We start from the raw sequence: 11,787 nt of genomic DNA, 5'->3' as shown, positions 1-11,787 counted from the left end.
GTGTCCCCATGTCCCCCACACTGTCACCCCTGTCCCCCCAATGTCCCCCCCAGTGTCCCTCTGCCCCCCCCGTGTCCCCCATGTCCCCTGCCCCCAATGTCCCCCCCAGTGTCCCCAATCCCCCGTGTCCCCCAATGTCCCCCCCCAGTGTCCCCCAATGTCCCCCCCCAGTGTCCCCCCCATGTCCCCCCCCACCTGGCCAGCTCCTTGGCCACCGCCTCGTTGGGGCAGGTGACGAAGGCGGCGGACAGGCTGCCGGGGTCGTAGGGGTCAGCGGGGTCAGCGGGGTCATGGGGGTCAGCGGGGTCAGCGGGGGCGCGGGGGGCAGCGGGGTCAGCGGTGGGCGCGGGGGGCAAGCGGGGGGCGCGGGGGCCGGAGGCCATGGACAGCAGCCGCCGCCCCAACGCCTGCAGCAGCGGCACCGTCGTCACCGTCACCAGCACCAGCGCCAGCGCCTGCGGGGACAGCGACACCCGCCCCGTCGCGACAGCCGCTCAATCGCGATACCTACCCCGTCGCGACAGCTGATCGATCGCGACACCCGCCCCGTCGCGACAGCCGCTCGATCGCGACACCCGCCCCGCGGCGACTGCCGCCGCGCGCCATGACGCGCCAGAGCGTCGCGATAGCCGGCAAGGGCACTGCGAAACCCAGCGCGTTGCGATATCTGGGGTGTCGCGACAGCTGCTGGCGGCGCTGCGGTGTCAGGAATCCCATCGCATCACGGTAACCCGGCACGTCGCCATACCCAGCATGTCGCGACACCTGCAACGCCTGGCACGTCGTGACACCAGCCCGTAGCACCAGGATACCTGGTGATGGCACTGCGAGGCCTGGCATGTCGCGATACCCGCTGTGTTGCAGCACCCAACCATGGCGCTGCCATGCCTCCTAACCACAGTATCGCGATACCCGCTATGTCACAACAGACAGCACATCACGACACCTGCCCACAGCACCACGACACCCACAATATCACGATATATGACACCACGATACCCACAATGCACGATACCCACCACGTTGTGACACCTGCCTACGGCACCGTGATACCTACAATATCACAATGCCTGCTGTGTCGTGACACCCAGCATGTCGCGACAGCCAGGCCGCGGCACCATGTTGCGGTATCTACCATGTCGCGATACCCAGCCATAGCCCCACGACAGCCGCCGCGTCGGCACGCCGTGACACCTGGCCTTGGTGACACGATACCACCGTGTCGCGACCCCCGGCCCGCCCCCACCACGCCCGTCACGCTGCGATCCCTCCCCACTGTCGTGGCATTTCCCCCCCCCGCCCCCGCCCTGTCGCGATAGGCCCCCCCGGGTACTCACGCCGCAGGCCACCTTCATGGCACCGCCCCCGCCTGCCGGGAGAGCCGGCGCCGTCAGCGACCCCCGCCCCCCCCGCCCCACAGCGACCCCGCCCCACGGCCCCCCCCCGCCCCGCGCCCCGCCCCCCAGGACCCCCCACTGCCCCCCCAGGGCCTCCCCCCCCCCAGGTGCCCCAGGGCAGCAGGAGCCGCCCCCTCCCCCCCCCCAAGCGGCCCCCCCGGGCCCCCTCCCCCCGCCCCCGCCCCTACCCGCCGCCGCGCGCGCCGCTCGGCCGCCGCCCCCACGTGACCCGGCCGGCCCCGCCCCCCCTGCGTCACCGCGGCCCCGCCCCCTTCCCCGCCGCGTCAGCGCGCGACCGGAAGCGGCCGGGGGTGGGGGAGGGGCCAGGTGGGGGCGGAGGGGGAGGGGGTGGGAGCGGGGGCGGGGGGGGGCGCGCGCGTGCGCGAGACTGAGCGCGAGCGGGGGGGCCGCGGCCGTGGCACGCGCGTGGCGGCCCCCTCCCCCCCCCGCCCCCGGGCACCCACGGGCCGCGAGCGCGATCGGCCCCGCCCCCCCCGGCGTGAACTGGGAGCGCTGGGAGCTACTGGGAGCGCTGGGGGCACTGGGGGCACTGGGAGCGCTGGGGGCACTGGGAGCGCTGGGGGCACTGGGGGCACTGGGAGCGCTGGGGGCACTGGGAGCGCTGGGGACACTGGGAGCGCTGGGAGCACTGGGAGCGCTGGGGGCACTGGGAGCGCTGGGAGCACTGGGAGCGCTGGGAGCGCTGGGATCACTGGGAGCGCTGGGATCACTGGGAGCGCTGGGGACACTGGGAGCACTGGGAGCGCTGGGGGCACTGGGAGCGCTGGGGACACTGGGAGCGCTGGGAGCACTGGGATCACTGGGAGTGCTGGGGGCACTGGGAGCGCTGGGGGCACTGGGAGCGCTGGGGGCACTGGGAGCGCTGGGGACACTGGGAGCACTGGGATCGCTGGGAGCGCTGGGATCACTGGGAGCGCTGGGGACACTGGGAGCACTGGGGACACTGGGAGCGCTGGGGACACTGGGATCACTGGGAGCGCTGGGGACACTGGGAGCGCTGGGGACACTGGGAGCACTGGGATCACTGGGAGCGCTGGGGGCACTGGGAGCGCTGGGGACACTGGGAGCACTGGGGGCACTGGGAGCGCTGGGGACACTGGGAGCACTGGGAGCACTGGGAGCGCTGGGGACACTGGGAGCGCTGGGGACACTGGGAGCACTGGGGACACTGGGATCACTGGGAGCACTGGGAGCGCTGGGGACACTGGGAGCACTGGGGGCACTGGGAGCGCTGGGGGCACTGGGAGCGCTGGGATCACTGGGAGCGCTGGGAGCTACTGGGGGCGCTGGGAGCGCTGGGGGCACTGGGAGCGCTGGGGGCACTGGGATCACTGGGGACACTGGGATCACTGGGAGCGCTGGGGACACTGGGAGCACTGGGGAGACTGGGAGCACTGGGAGCGTTGGGCGCACTGGGAGCGCTGGTGACACTGGGAGCACTGGGAGCACTGGGAGCGCTGGGAGCGCTGGGGACACTGGGAGCGCTGGGATCACTGGGAGCGCTGGGATCACTGGGAGCACTGGGGGCACTGGGAGCGCTGGGGACACTGGGAGCGCTGGGAGCGCTGGGATCACTGGGAGCGCTGGGAGCACTGGGAGCTACTGGGAGCGCTGGGGGCACTGGGAGCGCTGGGATCACTGGGAGCGCTGGGATCACTGGGAGCGCTGGGGACACTGGGAGCACTGGGATCGCTGGGAACGCTGGGATCACTGGGAGCACTGGGGACACTGGGAGCACTGGGAGCACTGGGATCACTGGGAGCGCTGGGGACACTGGGAGCGCTGGGGACACTGGGAGCACTGGGATCACTGGGAGCGCTGGGAGCGCTGGGAGCGCTGGGATCACTGGGAGCGCTGGGGGCACTGGGAGCGCTGGGATCACTGGGGGCACTGGGAGCGCTGGGGGCACTGGGAGCGCTGGGGGCACTGGGAGCGCTGGGAGCACTGGGAGCGCTGGGAGCGCTGGGATCACTGGGAGCGCTGGGATCACTGGGAGCACTGGGGACACTGGGAGCGCTGGGGGCACTGGGAGCGCTGGGGACACTGGGAGCGCTGGGAGCACTGGGATCACTGGGAGTGCTGGGGGCACTGGGAGCGCTGGGGGCACTGGGAGCGCTGGGGACACTGGGGGCACTGGGAGCGCTGGGGGCACTGGGGGCACTGGGAGCGCTGGGGGCACTGGGAGCGCTGGGGGCACTGGGAGCGCTGGGGACACTGGGAGCACTGGGATCGCTGGGAGCGCTGGGATCACTGGGAGCGCTGGGGACACTGGGAGCACTGGGGACACTGGGAGCGCTGGGGACACTGGGATCACTGGGAGCACTGGGATCACTGGGGGCACTGAGATCACTGGGAGCGCTGGGGACACTGGGAGCGCTGGGGGCACTGGGAGCACTGGGAACACTGGGAGCGCTGGGGACACTGGGAGCGCTGGGGACACTGGGAGCACTGGGGGCACTGGGAGCGCTGGGGACACTGGGAGCGCTGGGGACACTGGGAGCACTGGGAGCACTGGGATCACTGGGAGCGCTGGGGACACTGGGAGCGCTGGTGACACTGGGAGCACTGGGGGCACTGGGAGCGCTGGGGGCACTGGGAGCGCTGGGATCACTGGGAGCGCTGGGGACACTGGGAGCGCTGGGGACACTGGGAGCGCTGGGGACACTGGGAGCACTGGGATCGCTGGGAGCGCTGGGATCACTGGGAGCGCTGGGAGCACTGGGAGCGCTGGGATCACTGGGAGCACTGGGAGCTACTGGGAGCGCTGGGGGCACTGGGAGCGCTGGGATCACTGGGAGCGCTGGGGACACTGGGAGCGCTGGGGACACTGGGAGCACTGGGATCGCTGGGAGCGCTGGGATCACTGGGAGCACTGGGGACACTGGGATCACTGGGAGCGCTGGGGGCACTGGGAGCACTGGGGACACTGGGAGCGCTGGGGACACTGGGAGCGCTGGGGACACTGGGATCACTGGGAGCACTGGGATCACTGGGAGCGCTGGGAGCGCTGGGAGCGCTGGGATCACTGGGAGCGCTGGGGGCACTGGGAGCGCTGGGATCACTGGGAGCGCTGGGGACACTGGGATCACTGGGAGCGCTGGGGGCGCTGGGAGCTACTGGGAGCGCTGGGGGCACTGGGGGCGCTGGGAGCGCTGGGGGCACTGGGAGCGCTGGGGGCACTGGGAGCGCTGGGAGCACTGGGAGCGCTGGGGGCACTGGGAGCGCTGGGATCACTGGGAGCGCTGGGATCACTGGGAGCGCTGGGGGCACTGGGAGCGCTGGGATCACTGGGAGCGCTGGGAGCTACTGGGAGCGCTGGGGGCGCTGGGAGCGCTGGGAGCGCTGGGGGCACTGGGAGCGCTGGGAGCGCTGGGAGCGCTGGGATCACTGGGAGCGCTGGGATCACTGGGAGCACTGGGGACACTGGGATCACTGGGAGCGCTGGGGGCACTGGGAGCGCTGGGGACACTGGGAGCACTGGGATCACTGGGAGCGCTGGGGGCACTGGGAGCGCTGGTGACACTGGGAGCACTGGGATCACTGGGAGCGCTGGGGGCACTGGGAGCGCTGGTGACACTGGGAGCACTGGGGGCACTGGGAGCGCTGGGGGCACTGGGAGCGCTGGGATCACTGGGAGCACTGGGGGCACTGGGAGCGCTGGGATCACTGGGATCACTGGGAGCGCTGGGAGCACTGGGATCACTGGGAGCGCTGGGATCACTGGGAGCGCTGGGAGCACTGGGAGCGCTGGGAGCGCTGGGATCACTGGGAGCACTGGGGACACTGGGATCACTGGGAGCACTGGGAGCGCTGGGGGCACTGGGAGCGCTGGGGACACTGGGAGCGCTGGGATCACTGGGAGCGCTGGGGGCACTGGGAGCGCTGGTGACACTGGGAGCACTGGGGGCACTGGGAGCGCTGGGGGCACTGGGAGCGCTGGGATCACTGGGAGCGCTGGGGACACTGGGAGCGCTGGGGACACTGGGAGCACTGGGATCACTGGGAGCGCTGGGATCACTGGGAGCACTGGGGACACTGGGAGCACTGGGGACACTGGGGGCACTGGGAGCACTGGGATCACTGGGAGCGCTGGGGACACTGGGAGCGCTGGGGACACTGGGAGCACTGGGAGCACTGGGATCACTGGGAGCGCTGGGAGCGCTGGGAGCGCTGGGATCACTGGGAGCGCTGGGGACACTGGGAGCGCTGGGAGCGCTGGGAGCTACTGGGAGCGCTGGGGGCACTGGGGGCGCTGGGAGCGCTGGGGGCACTGGGAGCGCTGGGGGCACTGGGGACACTGGGAGCGCTGGGAGCACTGGGAGCGCTGGGAGCGCTGGGATCACTGGGAGCGCTGGGGGCACTGGGAGCGCTGGGATCACTGGGAGCGCTGGGAGCTACTGGGAGCGCTGGGGGCACTGGGGGCGCTGGGAGCGCTGGGGGCACTGGGAGCGCTGGGGGCACTGGGGGCACTGGGAGCGCTGGGATCACTGGGAGCGCTGGGATCACTGGGGGCACTGGGAGCGCTGGGGGCACTGGGAGCGCTGGGGGCACTGGGAGCGCTGGGGACACTGGGGGCACTGGGAGCGCTGGGGGCACTGGGGGCACTGGGAGCGCTGGGGGCACTGGGAGCGCTGGGGGCACTGGGAGCGCTGGGGACACTGGGAGCACTGGGATCGCTGGGAGCGCTGGGATCACTGGGAGCGCTGGGGACACTGGGAGCACTGGGGACACTGGGAGCGCTGGGGACACTGGGATCACTGGGAGCACTGGGATCACTGGGGGCACTGAGATCACTGGGAGCGCTGGGGGACACTGGGAGCGCTGGGGGCACTGGGAGCACTGGGAACACTGGGAGCGCTGGGGACACTGGGAGCGCTGGGGACACTGGGAGCACTGGGGGCACTGGGAGCGCTGGGGACACTGGGAGCGCTGGGGACACTGGGAGCACTGGGAGCACTGGGATCACTGGGAGCGCTGGGGACACTGGGAGCGCTGGTGACACTGGGAGCACTGGGGGCACTGGGAGCGCTGGGGGCACTGGGAGCGCTGGGATCACTGGGAGCGCTGGGGACACTGGGAGCGCTGGGGACACTGGGAGCGCTGGGGACACTGGGAGCACTGGGATCGCTGGGAGCGCTGGGATCACTGGGAGCGCTGGGAGCACTGGGAGCGCTGGGATCACTGGGAGCACTGGGAGCTACTGGGAGCGCTGGGGGCACTGGGAGCGCTGGGATCACTGGGAGCGCTGGGGACACTGGGAGCGCTGGGGACACTGGGAGCACTGGGATCGCTGGGAGCGCTGGGATCACTGGGAGCACTGGGGACACTGGGATCACTGGGAGCGCTGGGGGCACTGGGAGCACTGGGGACACTGGGAGCGCTGGGGACACTGGGAGCGCTGGGGACACTGGGATCACTGGGAGCACTGGGATCACTGGGAGCGCTGGGAGCGCTGGGAGCGCTGGGATCACTGGGAGCGCTGGGGGCACTGGGAGCGCTGGGATCACTGGGAGCGCTGGGGACACTGGGATCACTGGGAGCGCTGGGGGCGCTGGGAGCTACTGGGAGCGCTGGGGGCACTGGGGGCGCTGGGAGCGCTGGGGGCACTGGGAGCGCTGGGGGCACTGGGAGCGCTGGGAGCACTGGGAGCGCTGGGGGCACTGGGAGCGCTGGGATCACTGGGAGCGCTGGGATCACTGGGAGCGCTGGGGGCACTGGGAGCGCTGGGATCACTGGGAGCGCTGGGAGCTACTGGGAGCGCTGGGGGCGCTGGGAGCGCTGGGAGCGCTGGGGGCACTGGGAGCGCTGGGAGCGCTGGGAGCGCTGGGATCACTGGGAGCGCTGGGATCACTGGGAGCACTGGGGACACTGGGATCACTGGGAGCGCTGGGGGCACTGGGAGCGCTGGGGACACTGGGAGCACTGGGATCACTGGGAGCGCTGGGGGCACTGGGAGCGCTGGTGACACTGGGAGCACTGGGGGCACTGGGAGCGCTGGGGGCACTGGGAGCGCTGGGATCACTGGGAGCACTGGGGGCACTGGGAGCGCTGGGATCACTGGGATCACTGGGAGCGCTGGGAGCACTGGGATCACTGGGAGCGCTGGGATCACTGGGAGCGCTGGGAGCACTGGGAGCGCTGGGAGCGCTGGGATCACTGGGAGCACTGGGGACACTGGGATCACTGGGAGCACTGGGAGCGCTGGGGGCACTGGGAGCGCTGGGGACACTGGGAGCGCTGGGATCACTGGGAGCGCTGGGGGCACTGGGAGCGCTGGTGACACTGGGAGCACTGGGGGCACTGGGAGCGCTGGGGGCACTGGGAGCGCTGGGATCACTGGGAGCGCTGGGGACACTGGGAGCGCTGGGGACACTGGGAGCACTGGGATCACTGGGAGCGCTGGGATCACTGGGAGCACTGGGGACACTGGGAGCACTGGGGACACTGGGGGCACTGGGAGCACTGGGATCACTGGGAGCGCTGGGGACACTGGGAGCGCTGGGGACACTGGGAGCACTGGGAGCACTGGGATCACTGGGAGCGCTGGGAGCGCTGGGAGCGCTGGGATCACTGGGAGCGCTGGGGACACTGGGAGCGCTGGGAGCGCTGGGAGCTACTGGGAGCGCTGGGGGCACTGGGGGCGCTGGGAGCGCTGGGGGCACTGGGAGCGCTGGGGGCACTGGGGACACTGGGAGCGCTGGGAGCACTGGGAGCGCTGGGAGCGCTGGGATCACTGGGAGCGCTGGGGGCACTGGGAGCGCTGGGATCACTGGGAGCGCTGGGAGCTACTGGGAGCGCTGGGGGCACTGGGGGCGCTGGGAGCGCTGGGGGCACTGGGAGCGCTGGGGGCACTGGGGGCACTGGGAGCGCTGGGATCACTGGGAGCGCTGGGATCACTGGGGGCACTGGGAGCGCTGGGGGCACTGGGAGCGCTGGGGACACTGGGATCACTGGGATCGCTGGGATCACTGGGAGCGCTGGGGACACTGGGAGCGCTGGGAGCACTGGGGACACTGGGATCACTGGGGACACTGGGATCACTGGGAGCGCTGGGGGCACTGGGAGCGCTGGGGACACTGGGAGCACTGGGGGCACTGGGAGCGCTGGGGACACTGGGAGCGCTGGGGACACTGGGAGCACTGGGAGCACTGGGATCACTGGGAGCGCTGGGGACACTGGGAGCGCTGGTGACACTGGGAGCACTGGGGGCACTGGGAGCGCTGGGGGCACTGGGAGCGCTGGGATCACTGGGAGCGCTGGGGACACTGGGAGCGCTGGGGACACTGGGAGCGCTGGGGACACTGGGAGCACTGGGATCGCTGGGAGCGCTGGGATCACTGGGAGCGCTGGGAGCACTGGGAGCGCTGGGATCACTGGGAGCACTGGGAGCTACTGGGAGCGCTGGGGGCACTGGGAGCGCTGGGATCACTGGGAGCGCTGGGGACACTGGGAGCGCTGGGGACACTGGGAGCACTGGGATCGCTGGGAGCGCTGGGATCACTGGGAGCACTGGGGACACTGGGATCACTGGGAGCGCTGGGGGCACTGGGAGCACTGGGGACACTGGGAGCGCTGGGGACACTGGGAGCGCTGGGGACACTGGGATCACTGGGAGCACTGGGATCACTGGGAGCGCTGGGAGCGCTGGGAGCGCTGGGATCACTGGGAGCGCTGGGGGCACTGGGAGCGCTGGGATCACTGGGAGCGCTGGGGACACTGGGATCACTGGGAGCGCTGGGGGCGCTGGGAGCTACTGGGAGCGCTGGGGGCACTGGGGGCGCTGGGAGCGCTGGGGGCACTGGGAGCGCTGGGGGCACTGGGAGCGCTGGGAGCACTGGGAGCGCTGGGGGCACTGGGAGCGCTGGGATCACTGGGAGCGCTGGGAGCGCTGGGATCACTGGGAGCGCTGGGGGCACTGGGAGCGCTGGGATCACTGGGAGCGCTGGGAGCTACTGGGAGCGCTGGGGGCGCTGGGAGCGCTGGGAGCGCTGGGGGCACTGGGAGCGCTGGGAGCGCTGGGAGCGCTGGGATCACTGGGAGCGCTGGGATCACTGGGAGCACTGGGGACACTGGGATCACTGGGAGCGCTGGGGGCACTGGGAGCGCTGGGGACACTGGGAGCGCTGGGAGCACTGGGATCACTGGGAGCGCTGGGGGCACTGGGAGCGCTGGTGACACTGGGAGCACTGGGGGCACTGGGAGCGCTGGGGGCACTGGGAGCGCTGGGATCACTGGGAGCACTGGGGGCACTGGGAGCGCTGGGATCACTGGGATCACTGGGAGCGCTGGGAGCACTGGGATCACTGGGAGCGCTGGGATCACTGGGAGCGCTGGGAGCACTGGGAGCGCTGGGAGCGCTGGGATCACTGGGAGCACTGGGGACACTGGGATCACTGGGAGCACTGGGAGCGCTGGGGGCACTGGGAGCGCTGGGGACACTGGGAGCGCTGGGATCACTGGGAGCGCTGGGGGCACTGGGAGCGCTGGTGACACTGGGAGCACTGGGGGCACTGGGAGCGCTGGGGGCACTGGGAGCGCTGGGATCACTGGGAGCGCTGGGGACACTGGGAGCGCTGGGGACACTGGGAGCACTGGGATCACTGGGAGCGCTGGGATCACTGGGAGCACTGGGGACACTGGGAGCACTGGGGACACTGGGGGCACTGGGAGCACTGGGATCACTGGGAGCGCTGGGGACACTGGGAGCGCTGGGGACACTGGGAGCACTGGGAGCACTGGGATCACTGGGAGCGCTGGGAGCGCTGGGAGCGCTGGGATCACTGGGAGCGCTGGGGACACTGGGAGCGCTGGGAGCGCTGGGAGCTACTGGGAGCGCTGGGGGCACTGGGGGCGCTGGGAGCGCTGGGGGCACTGGGAGCGCTGGGGGCACTGGGGACACTGGGAGCGCTGGGAGCACTGGGAGCGCTGGGAGCGCTGGGATCACTGGGAGCGCTGGGGGCACTGGGAGCGCTGGGATCACTGGGAGCGCTGGGAGCTACTGGGAGCGCTGGGGGCACTGGGGGCGCTGGGAGCGCTGGGGGCACTGGGAGCGCTGGGGGCACTGGGGGCACTGGGAGCGCTGGGATCACTGGGAGCGCTGGGATCACTGGGGGCACTGGGAGCGCTGGGGGCACTGGGAGCGCTGGGGACACTGGGATCACTGGGATCGCTGGGATCACTGGGAGCGCTGGGGACACTGGGAGCGCTGGGAGCACTGGGGACACTGGGATCACTGGGGACACTGGGATCACTGGGAGCGCTGGGGGCACTGGGAGCGCTGGGGACACTGGGATCACTGGGAGCACTGGGAGCGCTGGGGACACTGGGAGCACTGGGATCACTGGGAGCGCTGGGGGCACTGGGGGCACTGGGAGTGCTGGTGACACTGGGATCACTGGGAGCGCTGGGATCACTGGGAGCGCTGGGGACACTGGGATCACTGGGAGCGCTGGGGGCACTGGGAGGGCTGGGGACACTGGGAGCACTGGGGGCACTGGGAGCGCTGGGGGCACTGGGAGCGCTGGGGACACTGGGATCACTGGGAGCGCTGGGAGCACTGGGAGCGCTGGGATCACTGGGAGCGCTGGGAGCACTGGGGACACTGGGATCACTGGGATCACTGGGAGCACTGGGAGCGCTGGGAGCACTGGGAGCGCTGGGATCACTGGGAGCACTGGGGACACTGGGATCACTGGGAGCGCTGGGGGCACTGGGAGCGCTGGGGACACTGGGAGCGCTGGGAGCACTGGGATCACTGGGAGCGCTGGGGGCACTGGGAGCGCTGGTGACACTGGGAGCACTGGGGGCACTGGGAGCACTGGGGACACTGGGGGCACTGGGAGCGCTGGGGGCACTGGGAGCGCTGGGATCACTGGGAGCGCTGGGGACACTGGGAGCGCTGGGGACACTGGGAGCACTGGGAGCGCTGGGATCACTGGGAGCGCTGGGGACACTGGGAGCACTGGGGACACTGGGAGCGCTGGGCGCACTGGGAGCACTGGGGGCACTGGGAGCACTGGGGACACTGGGAGCGCTGGGGACACTGGGAGCGCTGGGAGCACTGGGATCACTGGGAGCGCTGGGGACACTGGGAGCGCTGGTGACACTGGGAGCACTGGGAGCACTGGGGGCACTGGGAGCACTGGGGGCACTGGGAGCGCTGGGGACACTGGGATCACTGGGAGCGCTGGGAGCACTGGGAGCGCTGGGATCACTGGGAGCGCTGGGAGCGCTGGGATCACTGGGAGCGCTGGGAGCGCTGGGAGCGCTGGGATCGCTGGGAGCGCTGGGATCACTGGGAGCGCTGGGAGCGCTGGGATCACTGGGAGCGCTGGGGGCACTGGGAGCGCTGGGATCACTGGGAGCGCTG

The 11,787-nt window shown here is 71.2% G+C and overlaps 1 protein-coding gene across 1 annotated transcript in view; it reads right to left on the bottom strand.

Annotated features, from left to right (window-relative positions):
- The window catches only part of RGL2 (ral guanine nucleotide dissociation stimulator like 2), a 13,970-nt gene extending 13,130 nt beyond the window's left edge, over positions 1-840 (bottom strand). Inside the window, 2 exon segments of the mRNA XM_075725308.1 lie at positions 196-455; positions 643-840. Of these exon segments, the coding sequence (XP_075581423.1) occupies positions 196-455; positions 643-840 (458 nt within the window).
- Positions 841-11,787: the final 10,947 nt, after the last annotated feature.

This window comes from Pelecanus crispus, chromosome 29 (assembly GCF_030463565.1).
Source record: "Pelecanus crispus isolate bPelCri1 chromosome 29, bPelCri1.pri, whole genome shotgun sequence".
NCBI lineage: Eukaryota > Metazoa > Chordata > Aves > Pelecaniformes > Pelecanidae > Pelecanus > Pelecanus crispus.
This window is presented reverse-complemented; position numbering and strand designations above follow the sequence as displayed.